Source organism: Panulirus ornatus, chromosome 7, assembly GCF_036320965.1.
Source record: "Panulirus ornatus isolate Po-2019 chromosome 7, ASM3632096v1, whole genome shotgun sequence".
Classification (NCBI taxonomy): Eukaryota; Metazoa; Arthropoda; class Malacostraca; order Decapoda; family Palinuridae; genus Panulirus; species Panulirus ornatus.
In genome coordinates, this window is record NC_092230.1 from 34,236,828 (window position 1) to 34,260,869 (window position 24,042).

General features: G+C 40.0%; 2 protein-coding genes across 6 annotated transcripts in view; one reads left to right on the plus strand and one right to left on the minus strand.

The window, feature by feature from the left end:
• Window positions 1-24,042, minus strand: part of LOC139749512 (serine/threonine-protein phosphatase PP1-beta catalytic subunit) — a 269,037-nt gene that overhangs the window by 62,889 nt on the left and 182,106 nt on the right. Inside the window, exons 1-2 of one of the 3 annotated variants that reach the window (XM_071663461.1) lie at window positions 11,425-11,501; window positions 7,104-7,235 (exon numbers count right to left, since the gene is read on the minus strand). In XM_071663461.1, coding sequence (XP_071519562.1) covers window positions 7,104-7,235; window positions 11,425-11,476 — 184 coding nt within the window. In that variant the 5' untranslated portion in view covers window positions 11,477-11,501. Of the gene's footprint in view, window positions 1-7,103; window positions 7,236-11,374; window positions 11,502-24,042 lie in introns of those variants that run through there. The other 2 variants (XM_071663463.1, XM_071663462.1) reach the window with 2 other exon arrangements.
• The window catches only part of LOC139749511 (dnaJ homolog subfamily C member 28), a 59,752-nt gene continuing 46,613 nt past the window's right edge, over window positions 10,904-24,042 (plus strand). Inside the window, exons 1-2 of one of the 3 annotated variants that reach the window (XM_071663459.1) lie at window positions 11,841-11,948; window positions 20,712-20,835. The gene's annotated coding sequence lies outside the window, so the exon portion shown is untranslated. Of the gene's footprint in view, window positions 11,393-11,829; window positions 11,949-20,711; window positions 20,836-24,042 lie in introns of those variants that run through there. The other 2 variants (XM_071663460.1, XM_071663458.1) reach the window with 2 other exon arrangements.

Consider the following 24,042-nt stretch of genomic DNA (forward strand, 5'->3'; position numbering starts at 1 on the left):
GGAAAGATTGACCAAGAGGATATATGTGTCAGAGGTGGAGGGAACAAGGAGAAGTGGGAGACCAAATTGGAGGTGGAAAGATGGAATGAAAAAGATTTTGAGTGATCAGGGCCTGAACATGCAGGAGGGTGAAAGGCGTGCAAGGAATAGAGTGAATTGGAACGATGTGGTATACCGGGGTTGGCGTGCTGTCAATGGATTGAACCAGGGCATGTGAAGCGTCTGGGGTAAACCATGAAAAGTTCTGTGGGGCCTGGATGTGGAAAGGGAGCTTGGGTTTCGGTGCATTATTACATGACAGCTAGAGACTGAGTGTGAACGAATGGGGCCTTTGTTGTCTTTTCCTAGCGCTACCTCGCACACATGAGGGGGGAGGGGGTTGTTATTCTATGTGTGGTGAGGTGGCGTCGGGAATAAATAAAGGCAGACAGTAAGAATTATGTACATGTGTATATATGTATATGTCTGTGTGTGTATATATATGTGTACATTGAGATGTATAGGTATGTATATTTGCGTGTGTGGATGTGTATGTATATACATGTGTATATGGGAGGGTTGGGCCATTCTTTCGTCTGTTTCCTTGCGCTACCTCGCTAACGCGGGAGACAGCGACAAAGCAAAATAAATATAAATAAAATAGAAAAGATTGTTCTGTATCATCAAGTCATCGAAGGGGGATACGGTTACAAACATTCTGCTTGTCTGCCAGTACCATGCTCCGAACTAACCTACATAATAAGGGTACTAAGTAGGAAATGGTTTATCATTTACTGCCTCTCAGTTCATGTCCCATGCATGTAACAGTTATGTCTTGTGGATATATGGGAGGAGCTTCACTTAAGAGACTCAGGGAGTCAAGTGTCTTTTTCAGTATCAGCTTCACCATCTCTGAGACTACTTAAATATTGAACTTAATCCTGGGATTCACCTGCTTTTGCCCTTGCACGTTTTACTAGTTGCTGTCTACCTATGTAGCAGAGGTACAACTAAAAACTGGGAGTCTTACACTTTGGTCTAGGCCTTAGGGGAATGTTGATTACCCACCTATGGTATCCATAATTGAGTCTTACACTTTGGTCCAGGCCCTTGGGGAATGTCGACTACCCACCTATGGTGTCCATAATCAAGGTTTTTTTCCTTAATATAGCCTTCAGATCATCTCTCAACAGGAGTTTCTGGCATTTCCTCTACCTGAAGCAGCATTACTCGTGAAGACCAAAGTGTCTTGTGCTGACAACTGCAGAACAAACAGAGAACCTGATGATCCTCATATGAAGTACATTTCCCATGGCAATCGTACATCCTCTAAATGTTTCTTCACCCCTGAGAGGTATTCAGTATGCTAAGGATGGGTTTCAACACTTACCAAAGCTAAAATGCTTTTTGAACAAAGATTATTGCCACATTTATGTCTTTCAAAAAAAAGCCACATCCTGTGGGAGCCTATCATTTGACACACAATCTTGATAAATCTTGATAAATGGAGACCCATTTTTCTCTTGGACAGACCACCAGCTGATACAGGATCTTAGGTTCTGATCTTCTGGTGCATCAACCTTGCACCTCTCAAAGCATTCAGACTCTGTTACAGTTGGATTTCAAGCTGATCATGTCCATCTATTGGCTCAGTACGATTCTCTTCAGGCAAACTTTCTACAGTTTAAAGATGAGGGAGATCCTTTCAAATTTTCAAACTAAGGTAAGGACTCTCTTGTTTGACTCTTATGACCCTAAGCTAGATATACTTTTGAGGAGTTCAAGCCTTCCATTTTCTGGTTTCAGCCAGCATGTTTCCCTTCTGATAACTTGTCTAAACCTTTTCTGACGAATCAAGAACATTTACTAGGTTTTAGAAGACAATGAGTCCTTCATAAACTTTGGTTATGGAGGACAATGACTCAGACCCTAGAGGTTATTATGAGGAAGGGGATTCAGGAGTCTCATTCAAAAACCAAAGAATCATGGGAAAAAAGATGACACCCTGTTTTCATTTATTATTGACTATAGGTCCTGGCTTCTTTATCATGGAAACAATTTCTTGCCAGTGGGTTACTACAAATTGAATATTAATTCATAAGGGGGCTTGGTTCTGGTTGTACTCAGAATTTTCTCTTCTATAACAAACTGGACATGGAAGGATGGAGGGAAAAAGATTTTGAGCGATCGGGGCCTGAATGTAGAGGAGGGTGAAAGGCACGCAAAGAATTGAGTGAATTGGAACGATGTGGTATACCAGGGTCGACATGCTGTCAATGGATTGAACCAGGGCATGTGAAGCGTCTGGGGTAAACCATGGAAAGTTTTGTGGGGCCTAGATGTGGAAAGGGGGCTGTGGTTTCAGTGCATTACACATGACAGCTAGAGACTGAGTGTGAATGAATGTGGCCTTTGATGCGGGGGGAGGTGGTGCCATTTCATGGGTGGCGGGTTGGCGGCAGGAATGGATGAAGGCAGCATGTATGAATATGTATATGTGTATGATATGTCTGTGTATGTATATGTATGTATACGTTGAAATGTTACCTATTCATATATCATACTTTGTCGCTGTCTCCCGCATTTGCAAGGTAGCGCAAGGAAACAGACGAAAGAATGGCCCAATCCACCCACATACAAATGCATATACATACACATCCACACATATACATACCAATACATTTCAACGTATACATATAAATACATACACAGACATATGCATATATACACATGTATATAATTCATACTTGCTGCCTTAATTCATTCCCACTGCCACCCCGCCACACATGAAATGACAACACCCTCCCCTCGCATGTACACAAGGTAATGCTAGGAAAAGACAACAAAAGCCACATTCATTCAAACTCAGTCTCTCGCTGTCATGTTTAATGCACCAAAGCCACAACTCCTTTTCCACATCCAGGCCCCACAAAACTTTCCATGGTTTACCCCAGACGCTTCACATGCCCTGGTTCAATCCACTGACAGCATGTCGACCCCAGTATACCAGATTGTTCCGATTCACTCAATTCCTTGCATGCCTTTCACCCCCCTGCATGTTCAGGCCCCAATCGCTCAAAGTCTTTTTCACACCATCTTTCCACCTCCACTTTGGCCTCCCACTTCTCCTCATTCCCTCCTCTAACACATATATCCTCTTTGTCAATCTCCAATTTGGTCTCCCACTTCTCCTCATTCCCTACTCTGACACATATATCCTCTTTGTCAATCTTCCCTCATTCATTCTTTCCATATGACCAAACCATTTCAAAACACCCTCTTCTGCTCTCTCAACCACACTCTTTTTATTACCAAACATCTCTCTTACCCTTTCATTACTTACTCGATCAAACCACCTCACACCACATATTGTCCTCAAATATCTCATTTCCAACACATCCACCCTCCTTCGCACAACACTATCTATAGCCCACACCTCGCAACCATATAACATTGTTTGAACCACTATTCCTTCAAACATACCCATTTTTGCTTTCTGAGTTAATGTTCTCACCTTCCACACATTTCTGAATGCTCCCAGAACTTTCGCCCCCTCCCCTACCCTGTGGCTCACTTCTGCTTCCATAGTTCCATCTGCTGCCAAAACCAATCCCAGATATCTAAAACACTTCACTTCCTCCAGTTTTTCTCCATTCAAACTTACCTCCCAATTAACTTGTCCCTCAACCCTACTGTACCTAACAACCTTGCTCATATTCACATCTACTCTCAGCTTTCTTCTTTCACACACTTTACCAAACTCAGTCACCAGCTTCTGCAGTTTCTCACCCGAATCAGCCACCAGCCCTGTATCATCAGCGAACAACAACTGACTCACTTCCTAAGCCCTCTCATCCACAACAGACTGCATACTTGCCCCTCACTCCAAAACTATTCCATTCACCTCCCTAACAACCCCATCCACAAACAAATTAAACAACCACGCATCCTTGTCGCAAACCGACGTTCACTGAGAACCAATAACTTTCCTCTCTTCCTACTCGTACACATGCCTTACAACCTTGATAAAAACTTTTCACTGCTTCTAGCAACTTGCCTCCCACACCACATATTCTTTATACCTTCCACAGAGCATCTCTATCAACTCTATCATATGCCTTCTCCAGATCCATAGATGCTACATACAAATCCATTTGCTTTTCAAAGTATTTCTCACATACATTCTTCAAAGCAAACACCTGGTCCACACATCCTATACCAATTCTGAAACCACACTGCCCTTTCCCAATATGATGCTCTGTACATGCTTTCACCCTCTAAATCAATACCCTCCCATATAATTTCCCAGGAATACTTAACAAACTTATGCCTCTGTAATTTGAGCACTCACCTTTATCCCCTTTGCCTTTGTACAATGGCACTTTGCATGCATTCTGCTAATCCTCAGGCACCTCACCATGAGTCCTACATACATTATATATCCTTCCCAACCAGTCAACAACACAGTCAACCGCTTTTTTAATAAAGTCTACTGCAATACCATCCAAACCCACTGCCTTGCCGGCTTTCATCTTCCACAAAGCTTTTACTACCTCTTCTCTGTTTAGCAAATCATTCTCCCTAACCTTCTCACTTTGCACACCACCTCAACCAAAACACCCTATACCTGCCACTCTACCATCTAACACATTCAACAAACCTTCAAAATACTCACTCCATCTACTTCTTACATCACCGCTACTTGTTATTACCTCCCAATTAGCCCCCTTCACTGATGTTCCCATTTGTTCTCTTGTCTTACGCACTTTATTTACCTCCTTCCAAAACATCATTTTATTCTCCCCAAAATCTAATGATACTCTCTCACCCCAACTCTCATTTCCCCTCTTTTTCACCTCTTGCACCTTTCTCTTGACCTCCTGCCTCTTTCTTTTATACATCTCCCAGTTATTTGCACTAATTCTATGCAAAAATCATCCAAATACCTCTCTCTTCTCTTTCACTAATAATCTTACTTCTTCATCCCACCACTCACTATCCCTTTCCAATCTGCCCACCTCCCACGCTTCTCATGCCACAAGCATGTTTTGCGCAAGCCATCACTGCTTCCCTATATACATCCCATTCCTTCCCCACTCCCCTAATGTCCTTTACTCACCTTTTTCCATTCTGCACTCAGTCTCTCCTGGTACTTCCTCACACAAGTCTTCCTCCCAAGCTCACTTACTCTCACTGCTCTCTTCACCCCAACATTCTCTCTTCTGAAAACCTCTACAAATCCTCACCTTTGCCTCCATAAGATAATGATCGGACATCCCTACAGTTGCACCTCTCGGCACATTAATATCCAAAAGTCTCTCTTTCATGCGCCTATTAATTAACATGTAATCCAATAATGCTCTCTGGCCATCTCTCCTACTTACATACATATACTTATGTATATCTATCTTTTTAAACCAGGTATTCCCAATCACCACTCCTTTTTCAGCGCACAAATCTTCAAGCTCTTCATCAATTCCATTTACAACACTGAACACCCCATGTACACCAATTATACCTTCAACTGCCACATCATTCACCTTTGCATTCAAATCACCCATTACTATAACCCGGTCTCATGCATCAAAACCACTAACACACTCATTCAGCTGCTCCCAAAACACTTGCCTCTCATGAACTTTCTTCTCATGCCCAGGTGTATAGGGACCAATAATCACCTATCTCTCTCCATTAACTTTCAGTGTTACCCATATCAATCTAGTTTACTTTCTTACACTCCATCACATACTCCCACAACTCCTGTTTCAGGAGTAGTGCTACTCCTTACCTTGCTCTTGTCCTCTCACCAACCCCTGACTTTACTCCCAAAACATTCCCAAACCACTCTTCCCCTTTACCCCTGAGCTTCGTTTCACTCAGAGCCAAAACATCCAGGTTCCATTCCTCAAACATACTACCTATCTCTCCTTTTTTCTCATCTTGGTTACATCCACACACATTTAGACACCCCAATCTGAGCCTTCGAGGAGGATGAGCACTCCCCACGTGACTCCTTCTTCTGTTTCCCCTTTTAGAAAGTTAAAATACAAGGAGGGGAGGGTTTCTGGCCCCCCGCTCCCGTCCCCTTTAGTCGCCTTCTATGACATGAGCGGAATGCATTCTTTCTCCCCTATCCCTGGGGATAGCAGAGAAATGTATAGGTATGTATATGTGCGTGTGTGGGCATTTATGCATATACATGTGTATGTGGGTGGGTTGGGCCATTCTTTCGTCTGTTTCCCTGCGCTACCTCGCTAACGCAGGAGACAGCGACAAAGTATAATAAATGAATAAAAAAATACAACCATCTCCATGGAAAAGGAAACATGCCCCTTCAGGGTTCAGACAGATTGGTGCTGTGTTCTAAAGGATATAACAGAGATCCTCATGGTGGTTAAATCAAATTCTAGGTGAGGCAAAAACATTTCTTTGAACTTCCAGACTGCCTGCTTACCATGGAGGAATTTTTTGGCTGATCTTGAGATGATCAACAGCCCTGATAAAAGCTGACTCCAGTTTCACCGTTTTTTAAGCTTCTTTTGGAAATGAGAATGCTCAATCTGTTTTAGACTTTCCCCAAAGCACTGCCATACTTAAAGGTACAACAAAGTCCCCTTACTTGGAGGTAAGTAATATTTCTCCTTGCCTTATCAAGTTTAATGGACTTTGGAGATAATCAACCCTCAAACTGTTTGACCTGTCTGCCTTCCTGCACATTACCCTAGAAGGTCTTTTCAAACTCTCAAAAGATATATCCACCCTGTGTGAATAATGTCACTCGCTGATGGAACATTCAATTAACCTGGAGCTCCTCAAGGGAATCTTAGGGTATGCATTTCACCCATTACCTTTCTCTTTCCCTCCTTTGAATGAGCTCGGTGTTTAGATAATGAAAGAAATAGACTGTTTTAAGAGAAGGTGAAAGGACACTTTTAAAGGTAAGGAGAAAAATAAAATCTGTGATATGATAGGCTTTCTATCGGTCTTCCCATGATCTTATGTTAGCATTCAACTCCCTCTTTATCTTATCAAAACTCTCCTTCCTATAGGTTTCCCAGAAGAAGTCTTTGGAACACACCTGACCAAACTACTTATCTAAAGCTAATCTACAAAAATTCTCTCACCACAGATTTTAAGGGGAGCTTCTAGTTCCAGAAGAATTGGCTGTTGTAGAAATATTTCCCTTGACTTAAGACAAAGTCCCCGAACTTCTGCCTCTGTCATCTGAACAGTCTTCCCTGGCCGACATCCTCGCACTGTTGACAAAGATAAAATATTGCAAAATCAATGACCACATAAGAATTATAAAAGGTTAATGCAAATTAAGGTTTACTTTAAATCTAAATAAGAAGCAATAAACTGTATTTTGATCCCCTCTACACTCCTATCCTGGGTGATTTACAATTAAACCAATTCCATTATTTCACTACCATACAACCTATATTAGCACTTCACCTCCCAGCTTATCTTTTTCTGGTGGAATCTCCAATCACAGATAAGTGTAAATCATGGCTCAACCTTAATCAAAATATCAAAAGGGTTAACAAGGGGTAGAAAAATGGAGAATAACATGGAAAATCTACCATTAAAAATGTGGTGTGTTATTACTGTTAGGGAAGACCTGAGAAGGTTAAGAGCTCTAAAGCTTCCTTGTTTAAGAAACAGATATCACTATGGCCATCTGTGAGTTATATAGTGACAAAGTGAGGCAGTAGCTTGCCAAGTATTATATGGTCTTACTAATGCATGAGGTACACAAGTAACCAGATCTCTTGGTCAGAAATGAAAGTATTATCTGTAGAGATGGGAAAGTAACACAACACTGCAGTACAGTCCAAGTGGTTCAAAGTTAATTTCAGAAGAAGAGAGTATAAACGTAAAGCTAGAACCTACCCACATGTGAAAGCAGTACTCCATACAAGGACTGATCAGTCAATTGTATAGCTGAAACACTACTATGATCAAAAGAATCTAAAGGACTGCATCTAAACAGGGCTCTCATTTTCTTAGATGCAAACTTGGCTATTGTCCAATATGGGGTTTTCAAGACAGGTGAATGTTACTGTGATACTGCATATATTTAATGTGTTGAATTACAGATACATCAGAAGAGATGGGAAAGCTGTGAGAGATATCATTAAGTGATAAGAAGAAAATTGGCTTTAAAGGCATCAAAATTACCAAGCCATTGGGAAATCCTGTCCAAGTTTATAAGGGAAGAGGAGGAATGCAGCATTGAGTTGTAAGTATATGAATGTATCTGGAAATCTGTAAAGGGAGGAAATCACGAATGAGAAGGAGGAAGAGTGTATAAGACAGGACAGAAGCCTGGGAACACTGTTGTTGATAAGGAAAGGGCATGATCCATCAAGAGTTAATGAAAGTTTAGCTTGAGAGGAAGCTAATGAGGGAATAATTTTTAGTGAGGAAGGAAAACCAAAAGAGGGGAACTTGAGGATGAGACACCAAAACCATACCATCAAAAGCCCTTAATATATCAAGGGTTACTGTACTACATAAAATTCTCCAACGTTTGCCAAAGATGATGACTATGCATTAGGAATGCAAATAAGGATATCACCAGTGGATCTTCCTTGTGAAAGCTACACCAATGATCAGTGAAAATACTAGATTCAAGACGTTTATGTAAATGGGAGTTTAAAGGGGATTAAAATCTTTGGAAACAATAGAAGCCAAAGCAAAAACATAACAATTGGAAGGGTGAGAACAGTCATTTTTTTTTTTTTTTTTTTGATAGTATGTGTCTATGCATGTTTCCAAGCAGAGGGAAAGTTTTGGATTTCAAATGTATACAAAGTTGAAAAGCAAATATAAACAAGTTTGGAAGCACATACCTTTAAAACAAAATGATGAATGTCACTTAATCCCTGTAGGTTGCTTGTGTCCATTGAGAGAAGAGCTTTTTGGGTTGTAAGAATAAGAGTATAGGGATAGGCACAGAATTAGGATGATACACATGAGGTGAGGGGAAGTAAGAGTCAACCAGGGTAGAATATGAGCAGCCAAAAAGAGTTGCTTATCAATGAGAGAGAAAGCTATCACCAAAACAGAAAAGAAGGAAAGCAATGCGAGTTGTTTTTGATGCTTTTGGCTAAAGACCACAAAAAATCCATCAGTGGATGAAGAGAAGTTGTCCCACAAGGGGAAAAAAGAATGATAGATTAGTCCTCCATGGGCATTTCTGCAATCACATTGAATTGCAAATATGAGGTGTAAAAAAATGTAACCATATATAAGTTTTACAAATTTCAGAGGGAGCTTGGCTCTCGTGGGGGCTGGGTGGAAAAACCAGCCTAACCTCTTAGGCCCAGTGCTTAGGCCCCTCATCACTGGCAGGCCACCCTAGAGTATGGGGCCTGTACCTCCTGAGTTGTAGGGAGGTTTAATCTCAAACAACAACAAAAACAACTTTACAACTTAAGGATATAACAAAGTAAAAACTGTTTACTTGGTAACACAGAGGTCCTTGATCTTTATACATATTTGGTTCACTGAAAAACTGTTATTCATCATTCTCTAAATCATAGTGGCACCTGCACAGGACTGACTGATATGCTGCAGCACCATCTTCAACCGTAATTTCTTTAAAAGCATTACTGGTCTGTCTTTGAGCTTTTCATTTGTATAAGGCTTCTCAGTACACTCAGTTTATTGACAAAAAGTCTCAGTATAAACATGGTCTTCTGCACTGACGGTCCAGGCTAAGCCTAGACTGCCAAGTCAGGTAGTTGGCTGATGAAGCAGTTAGAATCCACCACCTGTAGGCCCACATAGTGCTCACAGTCTGGCTAGTTTGGTACACTCTGCACGCACTTGTCCAGTGCACTCTCAAAATTCTCTAGCGTGCATGCCATGGTGGTTCTATTGATCGCAGGCAAGGTGTTGAACCTTGGGCCCTGGTTGATTAAAGTGTACCCTAAGTGCATGTCACATCTTTGAATTTCATAAGTAGTATTTTACAGTCTTCCATGCCTGTTGTGCCAATGGAATGATAATTCCGATTGCATAAGTTGGGAACCATGCCTTCTAAGATTTTTTAGGTATCGATGATTACCTCTCCCATTTGTGCTCCAAGGACTATAGCTTAAGAGATTTCAGCCATTCCCAGTAATTTGGTTCCTTTACCACTCTGTGTGAGGAATGCAGTGATACTATATTTGTCCAGTCCAATAAAATTTCAAGTGGTGGGCCTAAACTGATACCTCAACTGGACTTTTGAGTCTGTGAACAAGGCGTATAAAGGAAGGTTCAAGACAGGCCACTCAATGCACAGCAGTACTATTAAAGTGAGAGAGCCACAAAACAATAAAAGCCAAAACAACCAAATCAAATCAAAAATGACATTTCCATTGATGGGTGAGATTAGCAGAAGCTTTGGAAGTCTGGGGATATGAGTCAATCTGCATGTGCTGAGTTCACTGGGCTGACATGCATTACATGAGCCAGCCTATCAGTAACCTCAAGAGTTCATTTTAGTAAAATTACCGTTTCAGACATCCACCTGCTCATGATAGATATGAAGGTTGGAATCATTCAAAAGACATCAAAAGCCATCAAAAAACCAATTTCTACCAAACCAAGCCTAACAAATATATCCTGATCTTACAAAATTTGATAAATGTCCAAAAATACAATAATACCAGTATCAATACCATTTCAAACATCTAGCAAATTTTATAAGGCACAATTAGGTCTGTTAAGTAAGGTGAGGGTTGGTTGAAATAGTTTTTCCAGTGGTTTTTGAAGCCTTTTGAATGACTCATTTCTATTGCACACAAGTGGATATAGGAAGAGGTAATTTTCCCATAATACCTTCATATTTTCATGACAACATTATTTGTATCTATCAATTACTTTTAAAAATTCTAATAATCTATTCACTTTGAAGAACTTTAGACTTTCATTACTATGGCACAAAAGTGGATATAGGAAGCAATTTTCCCATAACTTATTTTTCTTCATGACATCAATATCATTTGTATCTATAAATCACTTTTTAAAATTCTAATAATCTATCTAAACATGATTAAATCAACTTTGCCTCTGAAATTCCCGTTAAGACCTGTTTAAATAAGGATGATTTTTATAAAGGGACCCTTATGTGCACCTATACGATATGATTTCTGATCATATATTTTTTGCTAACAATCTGAATGACATCGAAATACTTCTGCTTTATCGAAAGATCCAGGTGTGAATGACATTTAGGCATGAGACTCCCAATCAAAAGCTACATGCAGGTGTGCCAACCCGAGAATAAGGCTAGTCAAGCCTGTCAAAACATAGGGACCGAGACTCGAGCTTTGACTGCATCCTTTTCCGTGCCTTAAGAGGGGTACATACATCCCAGTTCCTTTCTAACTCTGGTTCTTACCTTCAAACAATATATGAGGTAGTTAGCATCGTGGGACGAGCACAACATACCTTCTAACAGGCGAGAAATTAAATTATCAACGTCGAGCTCTGTTTCGGCCATCTTGCAAAACTTTGTTACATGTGTTCGATTCTTAAATTGACATTAAATTTGCATGTATATACAATCCCTGTAATCAATGTGAAGGAAACAAAAATGTGTAAGGTATACAAAAATAATGCAAATGTCATATATAAAATATTAGTATATGTCATATCAATTATGTTTAGTAGAGTACATAGACCCGTAGCTCTTGCCAGAGTCTGGAACAGAATCAGACAAAATATAGATACCGAAGAATAAATTTAGCTTTATTAAAAGAGGATCTCCTCTCGACTCCTAAGTAGGTTATTTCTCCCAATGTTTAGACAAAGAGTACTCTATCTCTTCAGAAGGATTATGGCTTTCTCAAAGTACTTATACACATCAGCTGTTAGCGTAAACAAACCCCTTAGGAACAAGTGAAGTGTGATAAAATTGAAGAATTTATGTTCTCACATTTGATACCGTGTCATGTCCATCAGTCAAACTCTCAGTGAGAATATATTTACTTTCCACTTTGCCTTAGTTTGCGAGTCATGTCTAATTTACTATGTGGTTGTCCTCAGCAGTGTGTTACATAATGGATAATCAAAGTTAGATGCACATAGGAAAACTTTCATAATGCTTTGGCAATTTAGTTTTCATATTGTATTAACTGAATTTGAAATTATCTTGAACCACATTAACCTACATCATACTTAAGACAGATGTCAGACTATCCAAAAAGAGTGAAACCGGAACCGGTACCGGTCCCTGATTTCTCTAGGCTCGTAAATCGGTAGGACTGAGTTTATGTTTTTTTTTTTACGGTGATTGAAACGGCATAGGTAAAACATACCCCAATCAAGGCCATCTCTAGTAAAAGTGAATGTACACGAAACATAGAATTAGATAGGGTCCATCAGGTGTTTGTAGACCTGACTCGTTAGGGAAGAACGGTTATATGAAGAGATAGATAAGAAAAAAAAAAAGAGAGAATTCCACAGCTCATCTGTTCAAGGGAAGGAGGAGGTATCTTAACTTCCACTGCTTGAGTGGCCATTCCCCACACAGAAACTGAGGAAAGCAGCAGCCAAACTTGTGCTGCGGTAGACGTCTAAACATTGGGGTTGGGGACAAGTGCAGACAGCTCTTAAGAACGATGGCCAACATAATATCTACAGAGCAGAGAGAGAAACAACAAACGACAGCATGGTATAAAGAATGTTGAGGAGAGGTGATATCAGGAGAATTATTGAGATGAAGGCTTTCAATTCCGTTTTAATAAAGAGAGGTGGAGGATGAGCCACCCAAGATGTGCGAGGAGTATTCCAAACGTGGGTGATTTGAAATGGATGGCTTCAGCAGAATTGAAGATGGTACCTGTATAACACCCCGAGATTTTAGGAAGCAGACTTTGCTATGTTGATTATGTAGGGTTTCCAGGATAAAGTAGAGGATATGGTTATGCCCAACATGTTTATATTATTACAGGGTTGAACAATAGTATTTTTTTTAATTTATCAGAAGGAAACAAATTATTCATAGAGACAGACATATGGAGAAATTGCATTTTAGCATATCAGATTTTAGTGTTACTGCTTCCCCACTCAGAAATGTTGCATAGGTCTTGCAATGTGTGTTTAGGTTATGTCCTGAGTTAGGTCCTTAGGATTATTTTTAGGACACCTTTGAAAGCTACAGCTTTCAGGCAACTTAATGAAGAACAACATAAATTTCAAAATCCACCAGCAGCCAGCATAGGTGAAGGTAACTGGGCTGTGTGACCGAGGGTGTAGTCAGGCCGTTAACCTTCAGCCACATGCTAGAATCGACCTCATTGGACTAGGACAGAAGAACAATGTTACTTCAATCAGTCAATTAGCCTCAACACCTGTGAGGCATGTTGGAATTGACTCACTGGACTTGATCCTAAAACTTGTTTTACTACTATCAGCAATAACATTACAAACTTTAGGGATCTCACGATTTACATGAGTTATATTCTTGAAAATGGTTGCCTAAATCAAAAACATATAGATCAAATAATATTATTAATGGAGATTTAAAGGGTTTTCATTATTGATAAGACAGAACCAAATATAATACCAGTGAAAAATTACAGTATACACATGCAAAGAAATAATTTTTTTTATAAAATACATATAAAATACATGGAAGCGGAAGTGGATCATAGGGTGGGGGAGGGGGCGAAAATTCTGGGGGCCTTGAAGAATGTGTGGAAGTCGAGAACATTATCTCGGAAAGCAAAAATGGGTATGTTTGAAGGAATAGTGGTTCCAACAATGTTGTATGGTTGCGAGGCGTGGGCTATGGATAGAGTTGTGCGCAGGAGGATGGATGTGCTGGAAATGAGATGTTTGAGGACAATGTGTGGTGTGAGGTGGTTTGATCGAGTGAGTAACGTAAGGGTAAGAGAGATGTGTGGAAATAAAAAGAGCGTGGTTGAGAGAGCAGAAGAGGGTGTTTTGAAGTGGTTTGGGCACATGGAGAGAATGAGTGAGGAAAGATTGACCAAGAGGATATATGTCTCGGAGGTGGAGGGAACGAGAAGAGGGAGACCAAATTGGAGGTGGAAAGATGGAGTGAAAAAGATTTTGTGTGATCGGGGCCTGAACATGCAGGAGGGTGAAAGGAGGGCAAGGAATAGAGTGAATTGGAGCGATGTGGTATACCGGGGTTGACGTGCTGTCAGTGGATTGAATCAAGGCATGTGAAGCGTCTGGGGTAAACCATGGAAAGCTGTGTAGGTATGTATATTTGCGTGTGTGGACGTATGTATATACATGTGTATGGGGGGGGGTTGGGCCATTTCTTTCGTCTGTTTCCTTGCGCTACCTCGCAAACGCGGGAGACAGCGACAAAGTATAAAAAAAAAAAAAAAAAAAAAAAAAATATGAAAAAATGAATTTCATTGATGAAACAAAATGACAAACTGAATCCTGATGGGGTCTTCTCTTCAGGAGAAATTTATGTTCTCAGAGGTGGTCTCTTTCAAAATAATCCAGTCTCCACACTGCAGGTCCAGTGATGATTGCCTTATTCCAAACTTAAGCCTGCATAGATTAAAGAAAAGGTGTAAATGGACCATGCACATTATTCTAAAAATGCCATTAATCAATTGAAAACATTGGTTTATTAGCTGTGATTTATTTTCCAACTAGCTAAAGTACTTTGCCTGATCTAATAGTGTACTTTTGCTAGAAACACTTCCTGCCTCATCTTGGTTAACTTTCAGTGTTGAAAGAGCATGTCCACAAAATCAGTCTTGACATGATCCAAAGATGTATCATCATTGTCAGGTAATTTTATGATCATCTGCCTTGTTCTCTAAACCTTGCTAAAAGCCTTTCAGTTTCTCTCACAGAAGACTCATAAAGATGTGCTGTCATTGGCATGGCTGGAGGATGACTGACACTGAGGAAAAGTTATCAAGCATTGTCACCTCAATGATCACCCAGGTTTGGATTGGATTGAATTGGATTACAAAATATAGGCTTATAAGCCAAGCACTGGAGCATCTAAGGCTATTCAGCACTCTTAATACAGTCTAGAATATTCTTAGAAATTAATTTTCACTCAAACAAGTGACCAATTCCAGTTACGATAGACCAAGAAGGAAAGAACAAAAAGTATAGCAGAAAACAGCCAAAATGTGTTCGTGTGAGAGCTCAAACTTGACCATTGCAGCATAGTTACACCTACCAGGGAAAGGAAGATCCCTGCTGCTATAGCTCAAGCCATCACTGCTCCACACAAACCCCACCACTGCATTAAGGTCCATGTAGATTGGGGGACCCAAATTTGGTGTATGGCCTTGAAACAGCGGCTCAAAATTTGAATCCTAAGTATCCATCTAAAGGAGTCATCAAAGTCATGTAATTATTCATTTGGTATAGTTAAGGGGCTAAAGATAAGCATGAGATTTGCCCTCTTTTAAATCTCTCAGACTACCCCTTCCTCAGTTGCCCTGTTAAACAGTATTTTGAGTATCCTGAGTATGAACATCCTGTTTAGATGTCAGAACTTTTCTTGTGCACAGTTGCTCCATTTATACAAAGGATTGATTCATGTTGTATGGAGTACTGCTTTCACATCTGGGATGGTTCTAGCTCTTCATCCTTACTTGACAAAGTTGACTTGAAAGTGGTTCAACTTATAAACTCTACCAGGCCTTCTCCCCAACTTGACCTTCTTGCCCTACACCCCAATGTTCTTTCACTTTCCCTCTTCCATAGGTACTAATTTTGTTTTTGCTCTCAAGAGCCAGCTGCTTATGTGCGAACACTACTAGTTAGAACACAATACTCAGCAAGCTGCTGCCTCACTTGATTATTGTGTGGCTGTTAGCAACTCAAGGATAGGCCATTTTCCTAACTGTTTCTTTCCCTACACTTTGAACCTTGGAACTCTCTACCTTCTCATGTTTTTCCCAATAGCTATGACCTAGAACATTTTGAAAGAGAGGTTTTTCACTTCCTCAAAAGTTCATAAATACTTTCCCTTGTCTCTGGCCTTTCATGATCCTCTCTATATTTCAATTAAAGCCAGACCTTATGTGGACTTTAGTCTGTAACTGGAGCCTTCAACATAATAATATAAAAAAAAGGCAGCTCACTGATATCAAAGAGTTACTTGGATATTGTATTGAAAATCTGCATGTAGCAGTGAAGCAGAAATAATTGTTGGCACAAAGAATTAATTCATTTAATCTATTAACAAGGATCATGTGTTTTCATATATGAACCAAAGTGGTGCATTTACTATAATAGAATGGACCTATGTTGATTAGTAGGTCTATTTATCTTACAGTGACCAACATGGAAAAAATGCCTAAATCAAGGCCCCAGACGCTTCACATGCCCTGATTCAATCCACTGACAGCACGTCAACCCCGGTATACCACATCGATCCAATTTACTCTATTCCTTGCCTGCCTTACACCCTCCTGCATGTTCAGGCCCTGATCACTCAAAATCTTTTTCACTCCATCTTTCCACCTCCAATTTGGTCTCCCACTTCTCCTCGTTCCCTCCACCTCCGACACCTATATCCTCTTGGTCAATCTTTCCTCACTCATTCTCTCCATGTGCCCAAACCATTTCAAAACACCCTCTTCTGCTCTCTCAACCACGCTCTTTTTATTTCCACACATCTCTCTTACCCTTACATTACTTACTCGATCAAACCACCTCACACCACACATTGTCCTCAAACATCTCATTTCCAGCACATCCACCCTCCTGCGCACAACTCTATCCATAGCCCACGCCTCGCAACCATACAACATTGTTGGAACCACTATTCCTTCAAACATACCCATTTTTGCTTTCCGAGATAATGTTCTCCACTTCCACACATTCTTCAAGGCTCCCAGGATTTTCGCCCCCTCCCCCACCCTATGATTCACTTCTGCTTCCATGTTTCCATCTGCTGCCAGATCCACTCCCAGATATCTAAAACACTTTACTTCCTCCAGTTTTTCTCCATTCAAACTTACCTCCCAGTTGACTTGACCCTCAACCCTACTGTACCTAATAACCTTGCTCTTATTCGCATTAACTCTTAACTCTTAACTTACTCTTAACACCTACAGAATAGATAAAGAGTGCAGCAGCATCACAGTCCACTTTTTTTGGCCTATGTGTCTTGATGGGCCTTGGGCTGCAACCCCATCAGCCCCCTGTCTAATCTGTCACTGGTCTTATCTGCCATTATGTGTGTGTGTGTGTGTGTAATGATTTTTGAAGTTGAATAAATCACTGAACAAGCTGTCAATCAGTCTTATCATCATTCACTGTCATTATATCACCAGTTATTAATAATTTGGGTGAGGTGAGAATGACATTGACATTAACAGTATGATATGCAGTTATTTAAATGAATAGATGTATAATAATAGTTCATTGGATGTATGCAGCCATTTGGCTAAAAATACACAGGTGAAGTACTACAGATATCACAGAACTGGGAGACCATGATAGTTATTAATTAACTAATCATGCAAGAGCTAAAGATTAGGGTGAGTTGGATATTTCCACACTTTGGATAAGCATTAATGTGAGGTACTTCTAGATAGCCAGGGAGGCAGATATGCAGGAATGTTTACAGAGTCAGTGTTATGTTTCATTATATGTAATGAGCTTGATTGAACATAAGAATAGTTACTGTAATGCAGTGGTAGACATACCACATAGTCTAAGACGAGATTGAGCTGTTCACTTGCATAGCTGTGCACTGGTTCTTGTATGGTTTATGAAGTTCACAATGTTAGGTATAGGATTGTTCTAATATCTGTATGTATGAGCTCTGATTAAAACAAGTGATTTGTAGTGACAAGTGGCAGTCTTTGGTGGAGGAACGGTGGAGTGAGAGGATGTCTCCATGATAAGGGTGTAGCAGCAGTTTAGTGCTATATTGCTGCATGAGCTGCCAGTGTTTGTCAGAGGTGGTGGACAGGTTCAGCATAATAAGTGTCTCTTGGTAAGTGGTATAAGAAGGGCCCAGGATGATTCTGCATGCCCTTTTCTGCACTTTTTCCAGCTGATCCCTCTGTGTAGCTGTTAATGAGGAGGACAAGGCTGGGGAGGCATAGGTTAGCTTAGGTAGAATGAAGATGGTGTGATACCTAATAATTTCAGTCGGTAGAGAAGATACAGACATTATGAAGAAAATTTGATGATAGTGATAACATGACTCCTCCAATTTAACCTGTTGTCTAGTATGACACCAAGAAGTTTGAAATTTCCAACTACATGGAGGATGTTGGGGCCTAGTGTGATGTCAAGGGACAGGATGTTGTCTATGCCTAGGTTGATATGCATCATCACAGTTGTGGTGTGGTTGATAGTGATGTTGTTGGCTGAAGTCTACTCCTTAAGGTTTCTGATGATTTGCTGAAGGGCAGTGAAGTAAGGAGATTTGATTTTGATAGTGATGCCAAAGATGGAGTCATCAACGTACTTCCAGCAGTGGTTTGTGTCCTTCAAGGCATCACTGATAAGTAAAGAAAGCAGAGCTGACCCCCATCTTGGTGCCCTGTTAAGGTTAGTGATGCCAATGTGGCTCCCCTAAAGTGGATGGTTTGGTGTCACCCAGTCAGGAAGTTCACCAGCCATGAGATGAGACACCCATCCAGTCACAGATCAATAGCCTTCTATATGATGATGTTATAGTTCACCAGGTCATAAGCCTCAGTGACGTTTATGAAGGCGAGTGCCACTGAGGTCTTGCATTTCTCCAAGTTGAGGTAAACGAAGTCTAGGAAGCTGAAAAGGCAGTACGTGAGGCTATGCTTATACTGACTTGAAATGTAAAAAATCTCTGAAATAGCTATCTATCATCACTGCATCATCATTCAACTATTATAAATTAATAATAAGGATAGGTCAAGATACCCATAGGGTGAGATCAATATTGGCCAAAATATTTTCAGGTGCACAGCTTTATTTTTTGTACATGTCCATGAGAATAGTGGCCAAAATGACACTTGTAGAACAGAGTGTAGCAGCATTGCAGAGTACAGGAAAAGATGGCTGAATATGTGTTGTGCAAGGAGAATAAATGAAGTTGAAGGCTTTTGACTCCACTCTGGTTAATAGGGAAGTGGAGGATATTTGAACAGTACTATATATTAGGGTGAATGATACCCCTGTAGACCTACAGTAGCTGGTCACAGTAAAAATTATTCCTAACTTTTAGGAAGTAGGCTTTGTAATGTTGATTATGTGGGGTCTCCGAGGTACAGAAGAGTGGAGGATGTGGTTAAGTCCATCATGTTTATACACCCCCTCCCTGACATACATCCGAGTTCTGTTCTGACCAACCAATTGGATCTTGAAATTGACGAAAGTTAGACACATGTAGACTTTGTATACCTGTACAGCATTCTCTTTTCCTCCTCAATTTCTATCATGATTATCTTGCTTTTTATTAACCAGCTTTATTTTATAATTCTGTAGTTTCTTTTTACCTTTTATTTGAAATTATTTTCTTCATATTTCATAATTTTTCTTTTGTAATATATGTTTTTCTGGTATGTATGGATGGTCAAAGTTACACAGGTTGTTAGTAGGGGAGAGTCTGTAATATTACAGGGCTGAATTGTTGTGTTTTGAAAGTTAACAGAGGGAAGTGAGGGGCTTGTCGATTGAATTATATGGAGAAATTGTTTTAATTCTAAAATTTAACTAGATTACTGCTTCTCCAAGATGTTGCACTGGACCAAACAGAGGAGGGAAATGTGTTCAGTACATGCAAGTGAATAAGTGTTAGAAGGAGGAGGAGAACAAAGTAAGTTGAAATAAGGAAAAGTAGAATCATCAGCTAATGAATGAATAGATATATAAGTACAAGAGAGAGGATCATGTATTAAGAGAAGGGCAATAGGACAAAACCCCGAGAATCACCACTGTTGATCGAATAAGAGGGGAAGTAACTCTGTCAGTGACTAATGCACTGAAACTGCCAGGGAGGAAGCAATGTTTTATGAAACAGAGAGAATGGAAAAACCAAAGACAGCAAATTTAAAAAGCAGACATGCCACAACCAGCCAAATGTATTGGAGATGTTGAGGGCAAAAGTTTCAACAAAATGAGAAGAAAAGAGGAGAGAAAATCACTTAGAACTGCAAAGCCCATATTGATGATCAAAGAGAAAGGAATGGTATTCTATGTGTTTGAGAAAGTGAGAATTAAGGAAATTCAAAGACAGAGATACCAAAAGTAAGATCAATTCAACAATAGTTGGAGGTGTTAGAATGGTCTCCGTTTGTTGGGATGGGCTTCACCAGGGTATGCTTCCTAGAAGAAGGAAAAGTCTAAGTCTTAAGACAAAGGAAGGGTAGGTGAGCAAGGATTGGAGATAGCTCAGAGGCACACTCCTTTAGGACTCAAGGGTATGCCATTTGGGCTACATACCTTATCCATCTGAATTTAGAGCACTTTGGAGACCTTGTGTGAGGAAAATGTAGATGGCATAGTTTCAGAGGGAAGAGATGGGGACAGAAGATTAAAAGCAAAATCATGCAAAGTTCAATTAGAGGAAAACAAGATACCAAAAGAAGTGTCTTTATCAAAGGATTAATCCACCCTTATAAGGAGTATTGCTCTCACATCTGAGGTGGTTTTAGCTCTGCATCCTTACTTGGCAAAGTTGAGTCGAAAGCAGTTTGACTTATCAGCTCTTCCAGGCCAACTTCAAAACTTGAATCTTTTACCGTACAGCACAATGATAGTTCACTTTCCCTCCTCTACAGGTATTACTTTAGTGCTTGCTCCTGAGACTTGGCAGCTTATGTGCCTGCAACACGAGGTAGACCACGCAATACTCAGCAAGCTGCTGCATCACATGCTTACTGTATAACCTTTGGCAACTCAAAGGTGGGCTGTTTTTTTAACTGTTTCTGTTTCTTTCCCTGCACCTCAAGCTTTTGGAATTCTCTACCCTCTCATGTCCTTCCCTGTAAATATGACCTGGCATTTGTTAAAAGACAGGTTTTTCACATCCTCGAAAATTTGTAAATACTTTTCCTTGTCTCTTCTGTTTCTCTTTCATTAATATCTTTTTTTTTTACTTCAACTGTGGCCTGGCCTTGATGTGGAATCTTCTCTGTAACTGGAGCTTCCAGTGGAAAAAAAGAAAAAAAACCCTGAAGAGGTAGTTGATTTATCAGGTTGGATGAGAGAGTTCAATTACAGATGTTGTTCATGTTTTTGATTAAGGACCAAGAAGATTTATTAGTAGAAGTCAAATCAGCACCAGTTATTTTTGTGAAGGTGTGCTTAGCTTCACAAAGAACAGGTTTGCTGTGATTTTGAGCAGATATGAAAACAGAGTGGAATTCAGGAGAAGGGAGATGCTTCATGGCTCAATACCCTTGTCCTCAATGCAACATGCATCAGAGCAGGAGTGATCAAACCATAACTGGAGCGAGAAAAATTTGGCAGAAGGTGGTATGAAGGATTCCATCCAAGCCAGGATAACTTCTCTATGCATTCAGCACAACATGAGGTATCATAGCCAATGAAGCAATTCCTGTCCCATAGAAAGTCAGTAAAGAAGCCAGGCTAGGATGACTGCTGAGCTCCTCTGAAGTGGTAAAGTTGGCATTTCACAGGAGAGATGGGTGTGCTCAATTATAAGTGACAGAAATTATTTGTGGTTGGAGGATCCTAAGGGGGCACAAATACCATCGTACAAATATAGTGAGAGGGTTCAGAAGTGTCTCCAAAGGGTTTGTCAGAAAGTAGAGAGGACTCCTCGGTCAGCATTCTGTATCAAGATTTTTGACAGTATGCAGATAGAATTTGTACAAAAAACTGTTGTAGAGTCAATGTATGGATTTGGATTGATTCCTATTTCATGGCATTTTACCTCTCAAATTAGATCATAAATTAGTGCTTATTTGGCTCTCACATTGCTTGGAAACATTTATTGAAATGGTTTATGAAAGGCCTTACTCTGAAAGCCCTGATGTTCATTGTATTGGTCCTTGGAAGCATCTCTTCATAATTAGAAAAACTGAGAACAGACTGAATAACTTCAAGTCTCTTCCTAGGTATAATATTGGAAATTTAGGGAACTTGAGGACCAGTGTGTATTGACCTATAATATCTAACAGAGGGCAATTTATGATAATCCATTGTGAAACTTATTTATAAAAAGGCCTTCATTACTGCCAGCAGTAAATGGAACACTTTTTCTGGTCCATTCATTTTTCACTGTGGGTGACTATGTCAGATACCAATTTGTCAAAATTGCAGACTTTCACAAGAATTAGGATCTTAATTATTCACATCATACAGCAGCTTTACTTTTCACATGGATAATGCAATTTTTGCTGTGGCATCATAATATGCTGTCTTTTCACTCAACTGATGTTTCATCCAAGTCCTTTTTGGTACATATTTTTTGGTGGCACACTAAACACACTTTCTGACATAACAAGGATTGTCCTTTCTTGTGAATTTTCAGGCTCGGCATACATATGTTTGTCCTAGTCCCTGATAACCACTTCTTTATCCACTTTATCAGTATCACTTGAAAGCCATGTTCTTCATCTAATTCTGAATCCTTTTAGCAATTAAAATCTAATGGATTTCTTCTTATTTATGTAATTTTAAATCTTTTTCTTTGAGCTAACATTCTGAATAGAACTTAAAAAGGAATAAAAAGACCGTAGAATTTATGACCTTGCTGATGTGTCTGTTGTTAAGTTCTAAGCTTTTAATGTATAACAAACAGAAATTACTACAACTAATTACTCATGAAGAAAGTGACTTGTGGACCACAGGAATGCAATTGTCATATTGCACAAATATTGATGCCATGCAAAAGAATTATATTCAGTATTAAACAAGACTTTCCTTAAAGATTTAGGTGCTGCCTTACTTGATAACCATTGTTTAGAGATGAATACAGCACAGTATGTTAGCAGTTCTGTATTTTTAGGAAATCTTGAAACTCAGGAGGGTTCACAATGTTTTTCTAATCAAAAACAACAAAAAATATATTAACAACAAAAGCTTTTACCCAGTATTACCTTTTTTTTTTTTTTTTTGCCGCTGTCTCCCGCATTTGCGAAGTAGCGCAAGGAAACAGACGAAAGAAATGGCCCAACCCACCCCCATACACATGTATATACATACGTCCACACACGCAAATATACATACCTACACAGCTTTCCATGGTTTACCCCAGATGCTTCACATGCCTTGATTCAATCCACTGACAGCACGTCAACCCCAGTATACCACATCGCTCCAATTCACTCTATTCCTTGCCCTCCTTTCACCCTCCTGCATGTTCAGGCCCCGATCACACAAAATCTTTTTCACTCCATCTTTCCACCTCCAATTTGGTCTCCCTCTTCTCCTCGTTCCCTCCACCTCCGACACATATATCCTCTTGGTCAATCTTTCCTCACTCATTCTCTCCATGTGCCCAAACCATTTCAAAACACCCTCTTCTGCTCTCTCAACCACGCTCTTTTTATTTCCACACATCTCTCTTACCCTTACGTTACTTACTCGATCAAACCACCTCACACCACACATTGTCCTCAAACATCTCATTTCCAGCACATCCATCCTCCTGTGCACAACTCTATCCATAGCCCACACCTCGCAACCATACAACATTGTTGGAACCACTATTCATTCAAACATACCCATTTTTGCTTTCCGAGATAATGTTCTCGACTTCCACACATTCTTCAAGGCTCCCAGAATTTTCGCCCCCTCCCTCACCCTATGATCCACTTCCGCTTCCATGGTTCCATCCGCTGCCAGATCCACTCCCAGATATCTAAAACACTTCACTTCCTCCAGTTTTTCTCCATTCAAACTCATCTCCCAATTGACTTGACCCTCAACCCTACTGTACCTAATAACCTTGCTCTTATTCACATTTACTCTTAACTTTCTTCTTTCACACACTTTACCAAACTCAGTCACCAGCTTCTGCAGTTTCTCACATGAATCAGCCACCAGCGCTGTATCATCAGCGAACAACAACTGACTCACTTCCCAAGCTCTCTCATCCCCAACAGACTTCATACTTGCCCCTCTTTCCAAAACTCTTGCATT